At 39.6% G+C, this 24,039-nt stretch overlaps 1 protein-coding gene across 3 annotated transcripts in view; it reads right to left on the reverse strand.

Annotated features, from left to right (window-relative positions):
• BRAF (B-Raf proto-oncogene, serine/threonine kinase) overlaps window positions 1-24,039 on the reverse strand; it is a 161,321-nt gene that overhangs the window by 21,689 nt on the left and 115,593 nt on the right. For all 3 annotated transcript variants that reach the window (XM_019489347.2, XM_019489346.2, XM_014608758.3), the window contains exons 8-16: window positions 14,284-14,443; window positions 11,902-11,938; window positions 6,945-7,081; window positions 6,107-6,224; window positions 5,536-5,620; window positions 4,485-4,661; window positions 3,844-3,890; window positions 3,160-3,278; window positions 2,289-2,420 (exon numbers count right to left, since the gene is read on the reverse strand). In XM_019489347.2, the coding sequence (XP_019344892.1) occupies window positions 2,289-2,420; window positions 3,160-3,278; window positions 3,844-3,890; window positions 4,485-4,661; window positions 5,536-5,620; window positions 6,107-6,224; window positions 6,945-7,081; window positions 11,902-11,938; window positions 14,284-14,443 (1,012 nt within the window). The remainder of the gene's footprint in view (window positions 1-2,288; window positions 2,421-3,159; window positions 3,279-3,843; window positions 3,891-4,484; window positions 4,662-5,535; window positions 5,621-6,106; window positions 6,225-6,944; window positions 7,082-11,901; window positions 11,939-14,283; window positions 14,444-24,039) is intronic.

The following is a 24,039-nucleotide window of genomic DNA, read 5'->3' on the forward strand; positions in this document are numbered from 1 at the left end:
GGGGTGTAGACTGGGAACCTCACTTATTCTGTACCATACCTCACCCTGGGCTGGGGTATGGTTGTCCTCCCCCTGTGTGGGTGAAGCCATTCTTGCAGCAACCTGCTTCTTCCCTAGGCCAGGTGAAGTGGGGCTGCCACAGCAAAAACACATGATCTTTTCTATGGAGAGGTAATACCATGCTCCCCCAACATGCATCATAGGGAGAAATTTCAAAGATTTCCCCCCATCCTCCAGGATTGTAAAGACTTGCCTTGCTCAGGAGCTTCAGAGATTTTAAAAGCGGGGCTTGTTATCTTACCAAAGCAAGCCAGATCCTCAGCAAACTTGTCACCGCCAACAAAAAAGGGGGGCAGGTGGCGTTGGACAATATGACCTTTATGGCCAGGTTGTTTAAAGGCAAAGCAGTAACAAAGGCCATCAGGTCCTTTTTTTTTTTTTTTAATTATAACAACAGTTTGGAAGCACAAAATTATATGGCCATCTTAGGGCTGAGCGTGAAACACCTGTCAGCAACAAAAACACTGTGACACCAGATATTAACTTCCTCCCTGCTACCCGATGCCCCTCATGGAATTACACATTTAGGACTAGTTGTCCATATTCTACCTTGTAGAGTGACCCCTTGATAGCCCAACAAGAGACAAACTGGTCCACATTCTGTTGCCAAGTAAAGTGTCCAAGCTCAAACGTGATGCATGCCCAGAATAAGGGGGAGAGAGAGAGAGAGAGAGCAAGCTCACTCCTCTATTGAATTGACCTGAGCTAGACTACATGGCCAAGAAGCGATGCTGTAACATATAATCTATCCATACAGCAGGTACACTGTTCCTTATACTTTAAGATATGCAACTATTTCATGTCTTGCTTCCAAGGCAAAGAATTTATATGAAACAAACTACACAGAGAATTGTTTCTAATTTTCCATTCAATCCAAGCACTTTTGTACTCCTATTAGGAGGCAACCCAAAGCTCCTCCACAACACCCTTTGAAACCCTTAAGTACCAACTATGTACAATATGAAGACTTGCCTATTCTGTTTCTCGTTTCTGCTGCAAAACAACAGACTTTTCACCATCGAGGAGAATGTTTTTTCTTTGAGATGAAAGGCTTAAACAACATTAATAACAGAGGAGGATTTCCATAGGACAGGCCTGAATAATCTATAAAAGTGACTGGAGTACAGAAGAACACTGAGGTGCAACTACATCCCAGAACAAGTGAGGATGTTCATTGTAAAACTTAGACTAGACGTTTCCTGTCTCAGCTAGAACATGCTAGCAGCATGTTTTCACTGTGACCTAAATGTGTGGAGAGAGAGAGGTTTATATATCCCTTCCAGTCAATGGGGAGAGGTAAATAAATCTAGTGCATTTCACTGTATTTTACATGTCAGCTGCATGTGGCTTAAAATTTGTTCCAACACTCATGTCACCCTGCCACCAGACACAAAGGATTCATGAGGCTCTCAAATGGTTTATGTGAAATAGGCCTAAGTACAGCTGGTAACTGGTTACAACCAGCTGGCTGGGAACATAGGCATTCTCCCTCCTTCAGACGCACAGAACACATAGAAATACAAATACAAGCAAGTCACTTTGAGTTGATGAAGTGTCCTGATGTATACTGAAACAGCCATATTACATTATGTTTTCAGACTAACATTGTTATGACTGCATTTCTCAAGTGTAGATACTGAAAATACAGGGGCATGAACACAAAATGTTACAAATATTATCTCTCAGATCCTGGATAGTTTTCACTAAAGACCTTGACACAAATAACTTCCTAGCATAATTTGAAGATGGGATAAGAAACAGGTAAGTCTACTTAACATTATTACATGGACGATGTTAAAATCCTGAATCTCAATGAATTGCTGCGTACACTTCCCAAGCACAAAATGAATATCAGATACTAAATGTCATGGCCACATTGCCATCTCCTCAATTCTTCTCTTGGACTATTTCTTATGCCTGTTATTCCCTTTTTCAGAACTAAACTAGGTTACCATAAGTAACCAGTTCCCTCGTTAACCAGTTTCCTGACACACATTTTTCAGAATCAGAAAACCCATACCTGCAGTAGGAGGGGGAAAAATGATCAGAAGTAGTAGACAGATTGACGCTACATGGCTGAAGAGGGTGTATAAAGATGAGAAGGGACATCTGAAAAAGGACGTGAAGGCTCATTTCACAAGCCTCTATTAATTCTATGTTTCAGTTAGCCTACAACAAACAAGTGAGAAAGTGCAATGAAAACCTCCCCAAATTCAAGCTCTCTTTACCTGGTCCCTGTTGTTGATGTTCGAGTACGGTAACTGCCCAGTCATCAGTTCATAAAGAACAATCCCAAATGCATATACATCCGACTGAAAGCTATATGGGTTTTTATCTTGCATCCTAATTACTTCTGGTGCCTGTACCATAAAGGACAGAGTTAGTATTCACTTCACAGTATTAAAATGCCATTTCACAAAACAAATGTAAAATTTTGCTTTTAAAACTATAAAATACAGCAAGAGGGTGCCATGCACAGCTGTTCTTTTAATTTTAGGTTCCTTTAGTGTCCAAACTTAAAGGCTTCCTGGTCCACTGTTGGTTACATATGCAATTCGACTTAAAATATTAATACATGGTGGATAAATTTCAAAATCTGCTGGCTCTCTAAGTGGGTGAGGTCATGACTGTACTATATGGCGGAAACTGACCCCATTACAGATTGAGAAGTCATTTTGGAAAGTGAAATTACAATAGTGGTAAAGAACCATCACACCTATCAAAATCTTAAAGGTACTTAGAAGGGAAGAAGTTGGGCTAAACATACGATCATCAAAACATTTCTTCTGAAGAGATCATTGGATTTGAATCTCTCACAGCCTCTTCAGAGTAGCTACACTTGAATAGATTAAATTCAGAAGCCTATTATTTTTAAACAAATGTGAGAGAATATTTCAGATTTCACTGATGTCTTAAAGATGCATTTAAAGAACAAATTAAAGTATTAATTTAGTGTTTAGTATTAAAATATAACCTTGTCAGCTGACATTAGGTTTGTATGGTCTGTCTGCTTGAGAGATGTTTTGAGACTTCTGGTTAAAGAAAGAAAATTGGGACAAGTATTCTGAAATCATTACCTACATACCGCCCTTTACTTACCATCCAGAGAATAGATCCAGACAACTGTTCAAACTGATGGGACCCACTCCATCGTGATTTCACTGTGGCTAGACCAAAATCACCTATTTTTACTGTGAGGTCTTCATGAAGAAATATATCTATAAAGAAGTTAAGGTAAAAAAGTATAGTTCCTAATGTTCCCTATAAGCATATATATATTAAATAACTCTATATACCTGCAATGTTAGCTGTTATCAATTGGCACCATCCATGAACAGTATAAAAAACTAAGTAGTCAATCCTCATATATATCTAGAGTCCAAACAACCAGTGTCTGTGAAGTGCTACATTCTAGCTTGCAGTAATGATAGTATTAATAAACTAGGCCCTAAATGATTATATTAAAAATGTGAAGTCCTTAAAGAGCTGCATATAACTGCAAGTCTATAGATGAGTTGGCACAACCCTTCCATGAGGTATCTGGCAGAGGTATCTGAAATTCACTGGGATACTTCTACAAAACTTGTTTTCTCTTTACAATCATGTTAAAAGGCACAAAGAATATTTTTGTATTTTGCTCCTCACATTGTTACCCATTCCCACCCAATGTTGACTCTCCTTTAACATTTCTGCAGGTGAGCTGATTTTCACGTTCATTCATTTCTGGCAGAATAAAAAGGGCTTATTTTCATGTTCCAAATTTACATCTTTGGGAAAGGATACTATTACTCTTGAGGTCTCTGTGGATGATTGACTTGGCATGCAAGTAACTGAAAGGAAAAAGAGAATATTTTAGAACAGATAGTCAAGCACCCATTTCATTCATCAGTAGCTGAAAGTATACACTTTATTCAGCTGAAGCAACAAACTGTTGTGTGTTCAACACATAAATACTACTGAAAGCAGGAAAACTACAGTTTACCCTTGATGGCTCTTTCAAGCAAAACAATGAAACTAACAACCACCGCTGCCACCCACCCACCCCACCCCTTATACTTCATCAGCTATTTTGTTTTACTGTCCAGAAATCTGGCGCACACACAGAGCTCACAATCTAACTCTGGGTCTTAACCTACTTGACCTTGCTTCAAACTGAAAACTGTTTTATGTTAGAAGTAATTACCCCTTGAACTAAGTTGCCAACAGCCACGCTTACAATAAAAGCATATTAAAAAGGTCTATTTTAAATATCTACTGAGTAGAAATAAGAGTACTGTCACAAAATGCAGCAATACACAGGGAGAGGACTCCGGCCTCAGTACAGAGATAAAAACTAGTTAACTGCACTTGGAGTAAGAGAAAAAACAAAGAAAAGAGCAAATACCATCTCGAAGTTCATTACAAACAAGTAACACAATACTTACTCCATGCCTTGTGCAGTTTGCCGTGCAATATCAATGAGTTTGATCATCTCAAATTTGGTCTCAATGATGTGTAGATGGTGATACAAGCTGGAGCCTTCACACCACTGTGTGACAATAGCCAGCTGTGGCTTTGTTGAATAACCCATGAAGAGTAGGATATTCACATGTCTTGTTTTCCTGTGGAAGAAAACTCACTGAAAAAAATCGATGACAAACTTGAACTGAACTATCTATCTAAATCAGGGGTGGCTAACCTGCAGAATGCGTGCTACGAGTGGCAAGAGCAGCCTCTATGTAGCACAGAGCAGGTGAGGCAGGGAGCAGAAAGCAGTAGCAGATCAGGCAGGAAGGAGGCAGGGCAGCAGATAGGGCAGGAGAAGGGGATTAACAGTGGCACTTGGTAAGGATGTCGGGCTAATCAGCAGCATGCCTGCCAAAAAGGCTGGCCCCCACTGATCCAAATTAGATATGGTAGCTCCCTTTAAATGTATTAGAAAACAAACAAGTATACAGTTCTCTAGATTGCTTTCATTGTACAAGTCACTATTCAGATTTATGTCTAGAAAGGAAAGCATAGCGGTGGCTAGAAAAATACGTTCCAAAAATACAAATAATAATTTCCACTTCTTTATATTTTGGAAAATAAGAACAGTGTTCCTTAATCTGTGGGTAACAACTATAAGTGGGTCACAAACAAATAAACTTCAAAAATGGATCAATGAACTTTAAAAATGGATTCTCCTTTTAAAGAGAAAAAAGTGGGAAATAGTGGCTTGTCCCTTGCAGGCTGTCAGGATTCCAGCTTGCAAGGGGCTACTTGGGGTCCCCCATGCCTCACATACCCACCCCCTCCCCCACATGCTGAGGCCTGGGGGCAGTGGATCAGGAGTGAGGGGCATTAGGTTGGGACCGGCCATCAATGTTTACAATTGGGTCCTGGTCCAAAAAGGGTTGGGAACTACTGTTCTAGGCAGAACACACAAGAATAATGATTCTGAAACAGCATCAGCTGGATGATCTAATGTCAAACTGATAATTTATATTTCCTTACCTGAGCACTCCTACTTCATTTTTGAAGGCCTGTAACTGCTGAGGTGTGGGTGCTGTAACATTCAACATTTTTACTGCCACATCACCTTTAAAACAGCAATTAAAAAAAAAAAAAAGATATACAGTTTAAACAGATTATTCAGTGGAGGTAATACAAAATAGAGCAAAAGTAAAAAATAAAATATTTTATCCTGTAGCCTTCCCTAAAGTCATCAAGCCTTTAACATGAAGAAAAAAAAAGGAGGAGCAACTCTTCCATAAAAATTCAAAGGAATGGATAATTTCTCATTTTACTAACAGATATTGACGCTAACATTTCCAAACCCCACCCTCCTCTCCCTTTCTTTGGAGTTTCTCATACAGTCAGATTGACACCTCAGGCTCGCTGGCATTTAGAATTCATCTTTAGATGATAATTAGTTATTCATTACTGGGAGCAAAAGAACAGTTTCTTAATTTGAAGCCCCAATTTCTCATATTTAAACTACTGCTTTGCTAAAAATAAATCAAAATATCTAAACAGCTTCCTTCATGATGCTCGAGAACACCAGTTTGCCATGTTGGCAACATACCATGCCATTTTCCCTTGTAGACTGTTCCAAATGATCCAGACCCTATCCTTTGCCCAACTGTAATCTGTCCATCTGGTATTTCCCAATCATCACTTGAGTCCCGTCGACCAAGGGTTTTCTTTAAAAAGAAAAACACAATTGTGGTAAAATTATATAAAAACCACCCTGTCCTTTCTCAAAGCTGTATATGTTCCTTTTTAATATGAGTGCCTCAACAGGGTGTATCATTTAAAACTGTAGTTTGAAAGCATTTCCAGAGCAAGTCATTAATAATATTTGATTTATAATTTAGTCTTTACTCTTTTCCAGCTGAGTACATACTGTACCCTCAGCATAGTGGTACATCAAGTAATTTCCTACCATAGCAGTTATCAAGGAATCAGATTTTGATAATAGTCACTAATAAAGTTGAAAATTTCCTAGTAATAAATGGAAATCTCAGGGATAGGAATTTCAGAGAAATAATGCTTAAATTGTGATTTTTTTTCAAATGTTATTTTCAGAGGATTAGCCTACATTAGAGAATCAGGAAGCCAATATTTGTGAAAATGATAAGACAATGTAAGCAACTTCACTGAAGGGATATCAGCATTGCATTAACAAATGTACACACACACACACACACAGTCTTTTGCGTGCTACCTAGCAAAACTTTATATAAATGATTCCTACTTCAGTCCTAGTTATTTAATGTTGCCCTGTTGTTTACTAGCTTAGAGCATGCAATTCCTTCAATAACTATTTCTAGAATAATTTTAGATATCCTTCATAAAAGAGAAGCTATAAGAATAAGGACACCTTTGTAAGAGGAGGAAAACACAGCTAATCTGCCCCTTACCATTCTATTCCTATCTTCTGAAGATGAGGATGACTTTCTTTCTCTCTGTGGTCCTGGGGACTTTTGTAATGCTTTCACATTGGTGAGGGACCCAGGCAATGAGGCAGGAGGTGTGGCAGACAAGCCCGTGGTTGAACCTACATTTGAGAAATTTAATAAATGAATTTTATGTAAAAGTATTAAAAAGACAGTTATATAATTTTAAAAAAATATTAAGCACAGAAATTGTGTTTCAGATACAGTATCTCCAAATATAAATGTACATGTTCTGAGTGAGGAAATATGAACTTCTGGACTACTGTATTAAACATATGAATTAGTATTGCAGTATTAAACATCAAGAAGCAGTAAAGTTTATAGCAAACATTTGTGTACTAGATAGCTCCCAATGGTTTGTTATTGGATTATTTGAACAACAATCTCTCTTTGGACAAATAGATATTTTGATGTTTCCAGCTTTCTTGTTAAGAAAAATAATACTTAAACTTAACAGCCAGCTTTTCAGACTTGCTCTTGCTAACCAATAGTAGCCAGGACACAACAAATTTGGATTAAAATACAACTATACATGAAAGCTGGGAAAAAAATTTTAATACAGTTCGTAAGTGCCACCTAAAAATATTTGGCTGTTTCAAAGCTAGCTGCCAGTAGAGAGCACTTATTATTAATAGCAAACTAGAGTGTAGTGGGAATTCAAAAGAAAAAGTACTTTAGCTAGCCACCTACACCTTATTATATTAACTAAAAAATAAACAATCCATTGGTCTGGTATACAGTTTGTGTTAACAAAATGACGCAGAAAAATAACAGGACTGTTTCAGAGCTTCAATGCTTTTTTTATGAAAAGAATTCTTCAGACTAGATACTGTTTTTTTAATATAGCATCATAATTACTAACGAGATCATACTGACACTCCCAATGTGAAGGAGGAACGCAAGTCTACCTCTTATGTTTGTGTTGCTCTGCTAATTATTGCAAATCACCATGCAAGTCCCCAAGTATTTTACAGATGCTTTCTACTATAATGGGGTTTGAGGAAATGGTACAATACATGTATTCTTTCCTTCCCTGTGCAGCAGTTATATTCTTATTAAGGGAGATAAGTATAATTAGAAGAACCTAAAATACAAGATATAGAAAAAGCAATGCATCTTTTAGTGGGAAATATTAGGGCTGTGCAAAATTTTGGCAGCCATTCCATTTTAGGTGTTTTGGCCCATTTTGGCACCCAAAACACTGAATCTGAAACACAATGGAAGGCTCCAAAACACCTCTAAAATGAAATGAAATCATTTGAAATGTTTTGGAAATGTTTCAGAGGTGCACCCTGGGAATAGTCTGGCACAGCCCCGCAGCCCTTCTTTTAAAGTGCCAGGAGCATGGGGCAAGGCAAGGGATGGGGCCGGGCAGGGCAGATATGGGGGCTTCTCCCACAGCTCCCCCTGCCGGAACAGAGGCAGTCACAGCCGGAGGAGCCAGGGAATAAGGCTCCATGGCTGCCATGCCTGGCCCCATCCCCTGTCCGGCCCCAGCACTGTACTTACCGGCTATAGCAGTGATCAGGGCCTCTGAGGGCTCGTTGGCAGAGGCCCTCCGTGCAGCACGGGGCAGCAGGGATCACCCCTCCTGGTTGACACCCACGTGGCAGCTGTCACATCACGGGTGCAGCATGTCTTGGCAGGGCGCCGCGTGCCATCTGGGAGCTGCAGCTGCACCTGTCAGCTAAAGCCCAGCACTGGTCGGCCCCAGCTCCCAAACAGTGCGCAGCACTACGACGAGCTGCGCTGCACCTGCACCATGGGGTAGCTGCCATGCAGGTTCCAGGTGGGGGGGGGAATCCCCACTGCCTCCCACTGTGCAGGGGGGCTCTGCCACAAGCCCTCAGAGGCCCCAGTCACTGCTGCTACAGCCACTGAGTGCAAGGCTTTTCTTTCTTTCTTTTTTTTTTTTTTTCTTCTTCTTTTTTAAATGCCGGGGAATGAGGCTGCCATGGGGGCTTCTCCCACAGCCCGCAGCCTGCCCCCCCACCAACCGGGGAGAGGCATGCAGAGCCAGAGAAGCCGTGGGAGAACCTGCAGCCACCCGGCTGTGCCTGCCTCTGCCTGGCTGATCCGAATCAGCACCAAAACAGCATCGAAACTCTGAAACAGATTCAACCAAATCAAAATGGAACAGTGATCCAAAACGAATTACTGTCCTGTGAAACAGACAAATCCAAAATCGAAATGAAACAGCTGTTTTGCACTGCTCTAGGAAATATGATTCCAGAACAGGTAAAACTATTGTAGGTAATCTGTAAATATAACGGAAGCCCAGTTTTCCACTTATAGGTTGGCTATTTCACCAATACCCAACTGTATCTTCCATAAGTCATTAGCCTAGAATTTGAAGTTACATTTACTGATTTAAATTTAAAATGTTCCTGTTTTTTAGCCAGCTCCATTGAATGAGAATTGGGTTGCAAATACCTAATTTTCCAAAAGTCTTTGGAATAATCTGGCAAGTGTTTAGTCCATAAAATGAGCAGCTCTTGGTATTCTGAAATAAAAATCTCTGAAGCAGCCAAAAAAGTAACGTTTGAAAAGCATGTGCCACCATGCAGCCACTCATATACTCAGAGGTACATTATATACAGAAAAAATATTTCATGTTATTAATAACTGGTATTTTTAACATATAATTTTTCTCGTTTTAGCTAGGATTTTGGGCAATCAACAAAAAAAGACTCATTGACAGCTTCAAGCCTGAAAGACCCCCTGACCTGATGAGATATTAAAATGGACAGGTCTTGTATAGCAATATCAGTACACAAATGAATGCCGAGTACAATGGGAGTTTACACAGTACCTCAACTGGCACTATTGTCTAATCTGGTCCAGATTACCTAGAACCCCAATTTAACACCAATGGAACCCTCAAAACATACACAAGTTGACACAATATGTGATCTCCAGAAACTTAAAAGCTAAGAAGATAACAATGGAAATGTTTGTAATTTGTATTTTCTCTCTTTCTCAGAGTACTTTTTAAAAACAGAGAATATTAAACTTTGAAAATTATTAGAACACTAAACTGACTTAAATAGTCAAGGAAATTCCAAGTTAAGAATGTTACTATGTTCTTAACAACAGTTCACTATCCAAGACTCTCTGTTTATATAAATTACAATAAGGACTATATATAGAAACCTCAACTCTGAAATTCCTTGATTGAGAAGCTTTAAGTCAAATTTAACACACAATAGTTTCCAAATGTATAAGGGTGGAAGTGAGTATGTGTGAAAAGCACATTCAAAGCATTCCAGCCAGGCCAAGCAAGAAATTGAGGTGTTCTGATAAACTCACACACTTACATACACACACTGTGAGGGTGAGACATAAACAGCATCTGTGGTTTTATTTATTTTGTTCTGGGTGAAAACAAGAAAGAAGAGCCCAACTACCTCTGAACACTGGGCCAGGCTCAAAATCAAACACTATTTCACTGGGGACAGAATGGAGGAGGGGACTGGGAGTCCGGGATTGGTATTTCCGAAGACAGCGCATCAACTGGTTCAAAGGGGCTGTTAGAGAGAAAGAGACGGGCAGGCAGAGACAGAAAGACAGACACACAGAAGAAATGAAAGAAGTCATGGGAAATAACTAGGATGCTTTGACTCCTATTACAGATTGATTTTTGGACTTTGAAGGAAAAATATTTATTAAATGTTTTTTCAAAAAATGGGTTTTGACATTGTCCTCAGATGCCAAGCACACAGCTTATGACAAAAGTTAAAACTGACATGATAATACAACATTCAAACACTGGACAAAAATGGCCAGAATTGTGAAAAGCCACACCTTACCAAAACATACAAGATAGTAAAATCTGGCAAGTTCTTAATCAGTTACATTTACGTATTTAAATGAGGGGGGGGGAAAATATATTTATATATGGTATAACAAACCGTAACTCCTCCAAACACAAAGCATTAGCCAGCCACCACCTTTCTGGTTAACAGATACAGATGGCAGATTTAAGAATGCCAATGGCTTAAGGTGCAAGACCTTGGAAAGTGCAGTAGAATGCACCAGCATAACTAAGACTTCACTGAGAGGTGAAGCAAGTCATAGTTAACAGAAGACAACATGCTGGTTGACTATTTGGATCTAGAGAAATAGTCATATGCCTGTCCTCTTAGGGAACAGCTTTGTCATTTTCAAGTGACTAAATACAACAAAGACAGATCCTGTACCCTGACAACCAGCACTTAAGAGTTCTTCTTGCAGAAAGCAGATGTTGCAGGCCATGTGTGACATGCAAAGAACAGCAAGACAACCTTCTGTCATGAGTTTTGCTGTAACTGAAAGTTAAGGCTGTCTACACTGTCTATAACAGTGCTACTGAAGGGCCTACAAAAGACATGGCTTTAATCTGAGGTCCTAATTACTTGTTTCCAAGGTTAGCAAAGGCATGCAGTAGAGCAAAGCAGCGTCTTCAGCAAGGGGCAGAGGGGGAGAAGAACTGGAGTATCTCATGCCATTTAGATTAGAGGATGCAGCAATTAATGTGGCCAGTTCACAAACCATGTTGACAGGCTTCAAAGGAAGCCTCTGTTGCCTCCTTAGGTGGAAGGATAATGACTGGCATAAGGGGCTTTGTGTGCAGAGTGTGAAGTTAAGGAGTATGTGTGTGCACAGGGACATTTCCCCAGGACTCCATCAAGATGAGAGGGATACCCTTTCTCCTCTTGGATAGCCTTTCCTCCTTCTGTCTCCCCCACTCCCAGAATGACTGGTGAATGATAAATCTTTATCAGAAAGATGCTAAACATCATAGACAAGCAAGTATAAATATACTGGTTGCTTTGTTGAGATCTCCCGCTCTCTGTTTTGCAGAAGTAAGTAGTACAAAAGGGAGGGACAAAGCAATCATATAATTATATTTAGTAACAGAGAATTCTTTAAAATTACTTACCTCCCTCTCCTCGTAACCCCTGGTCTCTAATCAAGTCCTACAAACAAAAGCACAAATATGTATAACAAATACAAATATTTCACAGTAGTGCTGCCCTAGAAGTTACAATTAAGATTGCAGTCCCATCCACCACCATACCAGGTATTGTCCAGAGAGTAAGACAGTCACCACCCTGATGATCTTACAAGCTAATAATTATAATACAGAAAAAAAAAATACACAGACACAAACCTATTTACTTTAAAACCTATTTACTTTAAAAGTGAATCCCAATGCTATCTTGAGATATGGGCTAGTTAAAAGACAGGTTTACTTGAAGGTGTTGATTTAAACTTCCAATTAAGTCAACATGCAAGGGGAAATATTGAACCAGAACTGATAATCATTTTCCCAGTTAGTTGCCTGCAACATAATATGGTTATGACTGTCATACAGGATGATAGGACATGACTTCCTTATGTTGAAGAAATGGACTAAAATAACCTCTATTTTTTACTTGTAAAAAGGTTCCTGATTTCTGCACCAAATTAATTCAGTTCTTTTTAAAGTTGTTCATTAATTTTAATAGGTTCTTTTAGCTTATAATACAGTATTCACTGAGTACATCTGCTACAAAATATCCAGACTAACAACCTAAAAATGCAATTTTACAACTGGTAATAGACTTAAGAAAGCAATTTTCTAAACAGAGAAAAAAAAAATCAAGCAAGTTCCCTTCACAGGTCAGTTTTCATCAACGTCTTTTAAATCTGGAGGCATGGTGACCCAGGAGATACTAACTTTGCTTATGATTCAAGTTAGAGGTAAAAAAAGGATTTTGCACATCTGAATATCTAGGTAGACCTTAAGACTATGTAAAATGACAACTCAGTAAATTTCAAACGGCAGACTCAAAACTAGAATACACATATGGTGAAGGGAGCTATTAAAAAAATCAAGATTCAGGCAGGAACTGTGTGTTTATCTGAATCTAAGATGACCCTGAGTTTAAGACAACCCCCAACAATTAGATCCTATACATGTAAAATTTATAAATGTGTTATCATTTTCCATGTATAGAATCTAATTACTGGAGGGTCATCTTTAATTCATCTTTCCCACTGCTAAAGAGGGGCATGTAGCAGGAGTGTAGGTGGTGTGGGGAGGTCAAGCAGCTTGCCCCCCTGCTTGTGCCTGTCCCCCCACTGTCCCCCAGCCTCTACTCTCCCCCCACTCCCTCTCCAGCCTTTGCTCCCCTCATTCCCCCTCCCCTTATCTTTGCTCCACACAATAGTCTCAGCACAACCCCTATCCAGCTCATGTAGCAGCCATATGGGCTACGCACTACTGCTGTGGGGCTGGACTCAGTGCCCAGGCTACAATGTGTACAGAGCCTGCCAGCATGTAGCAAAAGCAAGGGGGGAGGAGAAGTGGGGAAGCAGAGGGGCAGGCAGGGGAGCAAAGGCTGCATGGAGTGTGTGGAGGGATGGAAGATGGGGAGAAAAGCCTGCAGTGGGGAGACTGCAGGATGCAGAAGCAGCAGGAGGGAGTGGAAAGGCAGACAGCAGCTGTAGCAACCCTGGGTGGAGACTGGAGCCAGAGTGAAAGCAGCTGCTTGCCCCTCCCACTGCTGTCATATGTGATTTTAAGATGAGGGCCTTTCCCCACCATGTTAAATGGGAGGGGAGAAGGGAGGTCCTCATCTTAAAATCAATAAAATATGGTATTTAAAACGGGGGGGAGGAGGGGTAGCAGTGTGAACAATAGTTTGTAGAGTGCTGGCCAAGACTGTTTAGAAATTGATTAAGCACAATCTTATGGCCTCCATTTTCATTCATATTAAAATTCAGTCTTCAAAAATATCAAAAACTGTATGGAAAAAAAATCAAAACATTCATTGTAGCAATTTATCGAGGCTCAGAGAGCAAGTCAAGGATGACATATTCAAACACCAGCATCCAGTAAACCATCTTTTCTGTTAAAAGTAATATAAGGATTCACAGATAAGCAGTACTTTTAATCCTTGGCATGATTTGAAAAAGTTGTCGTTATTTTGCTTTGTCTTTTCAGGTTCACACACAGGTGCACATAACAGCAATAGCTTGGAGACCGAATTTAAAAATGACTAATTGTTTGTAGCATCCTGGTTGTTTGGAGAAGTGAGGATATGGCTATCAAAAAGAGTTTTTGTTATCTGAAACAGGTTGTTTGATTTTTTTCCCCCATCTCTGGGCTACCAACATTTCCTCTCCTGCTATTTAAAATTTATGAACTCTTAGGTAGATCAGCATGTATTTATTTAAAAAAGTAACAGTTGTGTGTTTATGTTAAAAATTATACACAGGCATGAGTTAGGCAAGCTGATAAGGCTCCACTATTTCAATCCATTTTATTGATACTTACATCTATATTGACAGGCTCTATTGTATTGATGTGCACATTGGGTGCTGAAGAAGAGCGGTCCCGTTGCCCAAACTGATTCCGATGGTCTTCATCTGCTGGTCGGAAGGGCTGTGGGATTGGAATGGATTTTGAAGGAGAAGGACTAGGGAGAATTGGTGGTCTGAGAAACAAAGTCAAGGAAAAAGAGAATTTAGGTCTACAAATGCCTTCAAATACTGTATAGTGGGTGTGGCAAATCCTTTTCTTTTTAACTATGGTAAACAAAAAAACCCAGTAAGCCAGTATATAAAGACCCACTTAAAAACAATTTATATTTAATAGACTAGGAGTTGCTAGGATTAATTGCAACTAATTTCTGCTGTATTAACTACCCAACTACAAAATGGTAAAAAACTGTTCTGGGGTTTAAGAGTAAACACATTTGTATGCCCCTAGCCACATGTTATTTTACTTGATACTAGGAATTAATGGTGCCAAATATGCAGTGCAGCCAATGGGATGATGCTCTGAAGCTTCTTACACACTAAGGGGTTAATGTTCTATCCTATCTTTATGACAACCTACTACATCTATACCCAACATTTAAAAAAACTCTATCAATTAAAGTACATGTGATGAGAGAATTGGACTTAAAAACCAAAACCAGAACTAAAAAACCAGTCAGCAGTTATCAAATAACACTGTGGCTGTCAGTTTAACAGGAATTACTTGCATCAAACTTAATAAGCAAACATTCTTTTAACATCTATCTTTGGCAAATCACTTTGATCAGTGAAATGTTTTAAATGTTACTTGTAAATATTACAGTCATTCACTAGGAGAGTCTGAAAGTTACATTTCACAATATTTAAATCACTTTTTGAAAGAACACAGGTGTCAGGGGTCACATAAATGCAGACAAAGCTCAATCTTCGATTTTCAGTGTCTCAAATTATTTAGTAAACAAAGCATATAAACATGCCTCTTGTTTTATCAGTAAACAAAGGCAAGATATCTTGATATTTTGGTTAAGTACAATAAATCAGCTTTGTCTTATATTCAGTTCAAAGTCAGGTACTGTTGTGTCTACTGGTCAGATTTAATGGAGTTCGAGCAAAAGATCAATAAGAAAAGCTCCCCCCCCAAAGGAAAGTACATCTGAGAGCAAATAGTAAGACCATTAGAACTTATTGCAAACAGCTCTTCTCATAATAAAAGAATCCCCTAGTCTTCAGATTGACTGATGGGCTCCTGCATTCACAAAAGTTAGGACAGGGGGGAGAGAGAGAGAAGCAGAGGCAAAAGACATAACAGCATATAGCACTTATAATATTCTACCATAGTCTCCCTCAAATAAGTGATCTAATTTTCTTCACAGCTCTTTAGAGACAACAGCATTTCTAATGAGAATAATTATTATTTTTTCTTTTCAACCAAGTATATCTTAACAACTGCCCTTAGGAGACAGGCAGACATATCCGTCTTTTCACTGGGGATTTTATATATTTTAGCATAGACCATGGAAACAGGGAAGTCCTGCCAACTTGACCTTCTACACTCCCTCATCCTACTGGTCAAAGCTATCTACCAAATTTTTTCCAAGAGAAGTGAAAAAAGGAGAAATCAGCCATGAGTTCAATTAGCAGGGCTAATAATATGTCCCTTAAAACAGTATTTAGATCAAAACAGGACTACGTCTTCCAACAGGTGGTGGAACTTGACCGTTTAAAATTCTGGCCAATGTGGAGTAAGAGAACATGGAATAACCCCAACTAGGACGATACAGAGCCAAAAATCACTAATAGATAAAACTCAAATGTTTTTTATTATTTCCCAGAGTTCTTTAATCTAGGCAGTTTAGAACAGCAGGAATTGGGAGTTCTAGGAGACAACAGCTGGCACTTACTCCCATAATGGAAACTGCTTCCTTTTAACAGAATATGTATATGTGCCAGAATCTTTTCTATTAAGTGTATCTACTGAGTGTACATGTTCTGAGGCCCTCACATTCTTTTTTTTGAGGAAGTGAGAAAGCTACTATCCACATCATGAAACAGACAGTACATGGATCAAGATGCAGGACAAGGTTGTAGTCCTGCCATGTACTGAAATAGATGGGAATATCAGAAGCTGGACAGAGATTTAAAGTTTAAGTACCACAGCTGTCCTAGTCCAGTACTATCAGTATGTTGGCTGAGCCCTACTTGAGCTCCCTCAGAACTCTTGGCATTACTGGAATCAAAGGAAGTGCAAAATGAAGACCTAAGGATCATGAAATTAGGAATGAACCTGAAGCGGATCCTGAGCTTTAACCCTCTTTTGGACCACATAAACAGCATTTTCCTGTTTCCTATGGTGGCAGAGAAGTCCACAGTGGAGAAACCTCACTTGAGGAATGCTGTTAAAATAATCATTTATGGACCACTCACTCAGTCACCCAAGTTGATCTGCCAATACACTCCATATATTTAGTAGACTAACTGCTGTGCATCTGCCAAGAAATGACTTCGAGAGGTTCCAGTCACATACCCTCTTGATATAAAACAAACAGATCTTGCTCTGCTATCATTGTCATTGACTTCACTTTTCTAGTCAAATGATGATGAATATCACTGGCCTGGAGGAAGACTGAACAGCCATGCTCCGTAAGTGATGCCTGAACTCTAGAGTATTCACGCGTAATTTCACTTGTTGAGGAATCATAAATCTTCCACTTGTAAATTGTTTAGGTAGACTCCATACACAAAAGGCGGAGGCATTCATCACTAAAATGTTGGATGGAAGCAGACGCAGACTGTGGATGGCCCCAACAAAGATGACAGCACAACAAGTGACCGAATGTGAACTAGCACATCCAACTGAAATTTGGCTGACTGATGTACTGATTTCAACCACGCTTGCATGGAAAAATAAAAAGAAGTCTGAACCAGAGTCACAAAAGTATAGGACAGCATGTGACCTACCTACCAGTGACAATCTCTTAACAGCATTCTCAGCTAAGCCTATAGATGGGTGCTAAAATGGCCCAAAATATTTCTACTAATACATAAGCCATGTGCTTATGGTTCCTATGTTTCTGTGCTGGAATTAGTATCAACTTATCTTTGTTTATTTTCAGGTCTATACAAACAAACAGATGTAGTCTGCTGAATGAAAGATCATTGCTAGAGTAACTTCCTGCAAGTGAGCCTATTATTCAAGTACAGGAATACTTAAGACTCCCAGCTTCCTGCAAGTGCCACGACTGACGGAGTCTGAAAATTCCAAATCCAGTTGAGAAGACAAACGTTATATATACTCAGTAACAGAAAAAGCTGACTCAGAAACTGAGATGCCTTCTGTGGATGAGGTAGACTACAATACAGAAATTAGCACCCTGAAGACCAAGAGAAGTCTACCAAGCTTTCAAATCCAAGGACAAGATGATAGAAGCACAAAGACACCATTCTGAACTCAATCTTGCCAACAAAGGTGTCGATTTATTTCGAGTCCAAAATAGATCTTCTTTCTTTCGTAAAATAATCCCAAAGGGAAAGAGTATGATAAAAAGGGAATCTATACAATGCTTGAGTAAGTTACTTAGATGTAGACAGGGGCTTAAGTTTTCCTCCTTGGAAATCTGACACCTCCTAGGCAGTTCCATCCTTGTATACTGAGAACAGAATTATTGTTACTGATGTTGTGGTTTATGCTGTTTCTGTCTAAAAGCCATGTTATAGACCTGTTTATGTTGTATGCAAGTCCTTGAGGGAGTGTCCCGCCTCATCTGTTTTCAAGTTGAAGAGCTCACACGACCACTTCTTTGAAAAGGGAGAGCTTCTCTGGTACTTGGACCTCTTTAGGGATCCCTGAAGAGTGAAACTACAGTAATTTCCTCCATGCAATGGCTGTCACCATTTGCTGCATCAATGGTCACTGGAAGATATTTGAGATGCAACTTGTCCCTCCACTTCTCCCTTTTGAAAATTTAGAAAGCAAGGGTCTGGTAGCAACAGTCTGATTTCTTTGAAATTGGGGGGGGAGGGGGGAGAGGGAGAAATCAGACCATGGCAGTACCCAAGTCTTCTAATTTATAGGTGAAGAAAATATCAACAAAAGTTAATTCAGGACAAAATGATTATCATCTCGCTCAATGAGAGCTCATCCCTTCTCAGCAGGTCTGGGAATCTTTGGTTATCCAGAATGTGAACAGGTGACCCAAACGCTATTGATTTCATCTGGAGACATCTGTGCAGGGACTGAATGACTCTTGGTCCATGATGCTCATCCAAGACTAGTAACTTCTGGTGTCAGCAAAATTAATTAAGCTAACAAATAAACACTTTCTTCTGAGATGGGGGAGAAAGGGATGGCCATGTGCTGGGATACTGAAGCAGTTGTTTACAGGAATCCCCACAGAGCTGAATAAAGCCAGCAGTGCTTATATCCACAGTGGAGCTGATGGTTCACAAGGACAAACAGTGTCACTATCTCTACCTAAACTCCTGTGCTTCCAATAGGAAGAATCTTTTCTGGAGTGAATAGACTGAAGCCCTTCCCAATGATATAGCTAATGAAGCTCTCCTAGTACCCTCAGAGTAGTGAATGAAAAAGGACAGTCCTCATGAAAAGATGCAATGCATGTGAATATGCTTGGAAAACCAAGTAAATGAGTTTTCAACAATACCCTCACAGTAGGAATTTCCTTCAAGATTATACTGTCTGGTAGCTGCTAGACTAAGTCTGGGATAGTATGCTGTAAGGGAGACCAAATTGGAGAGGCAGGGATTTGGTCTGGAGAAGACAGAGGATTTGTGAAATCCCTTCTTAGCATCTGATGAAGTAAGCTGCCACTTTCAAAAGCTTATGCATCTCTGATTTAGTCTATAAAAGGTGCAAATCTATCCCATCTTCTGTTCAACTTTGGACTAACACAGCTCATTATCTCTGGGAAATTCAGGAAGACATTGTTAATAGTATGCAAGCTACTAACAATGATGTTAGGTTGCAACACAAGTATGTAACCTGCATTTTGTAAAGGAGCACTGAAAACACTCCTGAAAGGATTACAGTCTTTTTTGTGCCGAATGCAGCATCACTGGACTAATGAGAAGATCAGAAGGAGTAATGGCCTATAGTAGGGGTGACGAAGCTGTGGCTCCGGAGCCACATGCGGCTCTTCGTAAGTTAATATGCATATCCTTGAATCTTTGCACAAGCATACAGTGACCAGCTTCAATTTGGAAATACACCTCCATCTGGAAGCTGGTCACTGTGCTTGTGCAAAGATTCAAGGAGACACACATTAACTTCTGAAGAGCCACAGGTTGGTCACCCCTGGGGGTTTAGGGAGGATTCCCCGAATACTCTGTATACGCCACCCATCCTTGCTCACATCTGTACTGGACATCATTTATTCTGGACCCCACAAAAAGCACAGCAATCCCCTCTGATGACAATATAAGCCAATGTAGCACATCCACTAAACACTCTTGAGGGACTATCCAGTTCAACTGTAACCTCTGATTGGGTAGGGGAGAGGATAAGAGAAGACCAGGAAAAGGGACAATCCATTTGTCTTTTGGAGTGAAACCTTGTCTATGCCCAAGGTTCAGTTCTGTAGCACAGGTCCAAGGGGCTACTGCATGCATAGACTGATGATAGGGAGGGAAGTAGCAAGTGGAAGAAACTGTCAAATTCAAGGATCCAAGCACAGCTGCTACAAAAAGCAGTTTTCTGTGGTACAAATGCAGCAGATGGGCTGTGATGCACTTCCAGGACTTACAAAGGACTCCAATTGCCAAAATTGTGAGCAAGCATCTCTCGTCTCTCTGGCTTTCATAAGAATAGGTAATACTCAGTCTCCATGCTAGAAGACTATTTCTGTAACTGAGGGGAAGTTCTTCTGAGGTATATTTGCAAAATTATGCCATCTTATCCCACACAGTGTTCCCCCCTCAGGCCTTCTACTGTGGGAACATTTAAAAATCAAATCATGAATAAAATATTCATAGCCTACCTGTCACATGCCTGACACATCCCTACCTCCTAAACACATTATTTTAGCTACTATAAAACTGTCCTTGTCCATGAAAAACAGACTCTATTACTGCAATGTATTTGTGCTAGAAGAGACAGAGACATCCTATTTTGACTTTGAGAGCAATTAGCAGGAGCTCCTGTTAAAAAGATACAGTTCAATTTCTAAAGAAAGGAGAGTATGCCAAAGCCATACCATAACACAACCCAAGATTTCATCTTTAGTGAATAGTGCCAAATTGCAAGGCTCCCATTGCCTTCAAGTGTTACAAGTTTGAGTCCATCAGGATTATAAAGGCAACTGGGATAAATGCATGTAAATGCCAATTAATGATTCACAGATTTTACAAAACCACAACTCCCACTCACTCTTTACACAATGTCTTCAGATATCTAGAAGCTGGTAACAATTTTTTTTAGTTAATCATCTTCTAAAGTCAACCCTCCTTACAAACACTGAAGGCATTCAAGTTTTAACATGAATGATCCACATGTCATTTAATGTACCAACAGGATTTTTCAAGTGTTTAAGACCGTGTCTATCTGGAAAGTTTTTTCTCTCCCTTTTTTTTTTTTTTTTAATGGGGGGGGGGGGGGGGTTGGGGTTGGGTTTTCCTCTTCCTGTTCATCCAGATAAAATTAACTGAACTGAAAGAGGGGCATTTACACTGCTTTATCAACAGTGACTTGGTCTGTCCCCCTTGTAAATCAGAACATCCATGCCACTCTGAGATCTTTTTTAAAATGTACAACTTTCTGCACAGGTACCCATGGGAAAAATGTTTCACTGCTGGCTCAAAGCATTAAAGGCTGTTTATCAGGGCTGGCAGAGAAATGTATCAAGATCTACTGGAATTTTAAGACTTGGGTCAAAATTGGGTCAAACTCCCATAATTTCTTTCACTTTGACACACAAATATTCCTTTTTTTTTTTAAAGCCAGAATTCACTGTCAAGTTGTCTTGCTTTCAAACAAATTTCCAAACCATCACCAAGCAACTTGGAGAGAGTATCATTAATACAAGCAGGGTATTCCAGACGTATTGGCAGGCAAGCAGGATCTGGGGAGGATGGAAGACTGTCACTCTTAACTGCTGTAATGATACAAGGATCTTGCTAGAAGAAGAGCGGCTACTTCTGTGGCTATTTTTGCATTACATTTCACAGGCCTGTAGTATTTGTTGGAGCTCTACTTCCAGTCCTGAACAACCTGCAACAACTGTTAAGAGGAACAACGTTGCACACCTGCAGTGACCAGCAGAGATGGCAGACAGCTACTTCCATGGAAAATCAATATAAAAATTCAATCTGGAGTTGTAGTACAGGAGTGTCTCACCTCAGTGTACAGAAGAATGTATCTACTACCACCAGAATCACTACATCTAGCAGTACTGGCTTGTAGCTGATCAGCCTGATATTAGTAATCAGGTACAAGAGTTTTCATGAAAATCTGCACTGCTGTTTAGACTTGGATCGAAGTTTGGCAATACCAGTAGGTTAGTGACATCTTTGAATATTGGAGCTATTAGGAGAACCCACATACTTCTTATCTGTCTACCAGTGAGCTTGGGATTTATCAAGAGAAAGAGATAATGCTCTATAGTCATTGGGGGCCTGGGGAAAAACTGAAAGGATAACATTTACATGGGGAGGTGTGGAAAGGTCCATCATGACATAAATAAAACTTCCAGTGAGCAACCTACAAAAAAGTAAAGGGGGGAGGCCATACATATACACAGTAAAAAAAAACAAAACAAACAAAAAAAAAAACCCAAAGAAAAACACACCCAACACAACTTTTTGCTCCCAAAATAAATGCAGATAAAAATATTGTGGTGATTCCAGTTGTTACGTAAGGCTAGGCATGCAGTATTTGCTTTCTTCACTTACAAAGCCTTTCTCTGAGTAGCTGCAGAATGACAAGGGAGTACATTTTTATGAAGGTTATATGGGAGGCAAAAGAGTCTGAAGACCAGGCAGGAGAATTCTGTAAGGTATCTGCCTCATATTATAGATGCTTGCTGTGTTTTACAAATATCTGAAAAATAAGCAAGAGCCTCAAAGAATGGGGGAGAGAAGTAGAAAGACTTCTGGAATATTGGCTGCTTCCAGCTGCTAAAAAACAGAAGTTGATTGAATTAGCTATTAGATAAAAATGCCAAAAAACCCACTGAAGCACCCAATCTATACAGATCTAGCAAAGCGCGGTTTTTTAGGATTTTTTGATTTTTTTTTTTTTTAATGTCTGCAAGTAGCTATAGTCGGAGGGGATGCTTCTAATGTGCTTCAGGGTCAAAGTAGCAAGTTCAAGGAAGCTCATTTTAATAATAGGGATAGGAGGGAAAAAATGAATATAATCAAGGAACAAATACAATACATTGTTTACTGTGAATTTAATTTTATTGGGAATGGCCATCCTCTGTGTGAACTGTACTTTAATAAAAACTAAGTATTTAGCACATAACAAGACAGTGCAAACTTAAAAAGAACTAAAACAGTGCAGAAACAGCTAAAACGTAGAGTGACCACATGCTAGTGGCACATGGGGTCTCAAAAATGTGAAAGGATAGTAGAATCAAGAGAATATTCCCTTGTCTTGGGGATGGATGCAGAGACCTACCTGTACCTTGCAGTTGGGGGAAAAGAAAGGCACCAAAACAAGGTTAAATGAGGGTGTTAAGTATGAGTGCAGTACAACAACTTTCTCCAGTAAACTTGTCCAATTCTGCATCATGACCAACATACTTTCCTTTATGTCCCTTTCTCTGTCCAACCAGTCCACGCTGAGATGTTTTCAAGGAAGCGCACACACCCTAACCTCCTCTCTCTCATGCTTGTCCTACAGCATGAATCCTTCCTCACATACTTCTGGGTTTTTTGCAATCTGCTGGAACCGATTTATGAGGCGAGTAAACTTCTTCCTTTGGCTTCTCTCTCTTCTTTCAGAGTTTGGCAAGATAGCTGCTAGCATCCCTCTCCACGTGCACTGTGCCATGCCAAGTACTAAGAGAACACAAAAACCACAGAAGTAATTACCATATCATTATACTAGCCACTGTACTATGGATGATAAAATGTTATTTCTCTAAATGTTTTCAGTTTTGGAATTCTGTCTTATTCTGCTCTTCCCGACCTTGAGGCATTCTTAACTATTAAACTGCGTGGGTGTCTTCAGGGTGCAGGCACATAACACTATCTAAACTCCTGCAACTTGCCTACACTTATGAATACCTCTGAGTTACAGCCCAAAAAGGCTGAAAAGGGTTTTGCCTCTGAAAGGGACAACCAGGAAGAGATGGAACACTTATTTAACTAGGGCAATGGACCAAACTACTGCTATAGTTGAAAAGAAACATTACTGACAGGGCTACCCCCAGCATTGTAACTGCCTTGTAGTGTACATGCTAAACTAAGCTGCTACTGTGGCTTAAATTCATTTATAATATTGGCTGATCAGGAAAAAATATATTGTATAATGCAGAGGATTTCACATCTGTGATGCACATCCTATGCTGTGTTTAACAATGCAAGGTACTGCCAAAAAAGAGTGCTTGGTGGGAAACTAGACATCTTTTATATCTGGTGCATCTGCAAATGCCCAAGAATCTGTACAGCATGACTCCTAGAAGCTCTTTAACTACAAATGACCAACTCTCCTCATTTAAAACTTCACATGTATGAAAATGCTACTTCTATAAAGGTCAAGGCAATAATTTAATGGAAATTTAATTAATTTTGTACTAATATGGGGCTGTCAAAC

The sequence above is a fragment of the Alligator mississippiensis genome, chromosome 4 (genome assembly GCF_030867095.1).
Source record: "Alligator mississippiensis isolate rAllMis1 chromosome 4, rAllMis1, whole genome shotgun sequence".
Lineage (NCBI taxonomy): Eukaryota > Metazoa > Chordata > Crocodylia > Alligatoridae > Alligator > Alligator mississippiensis.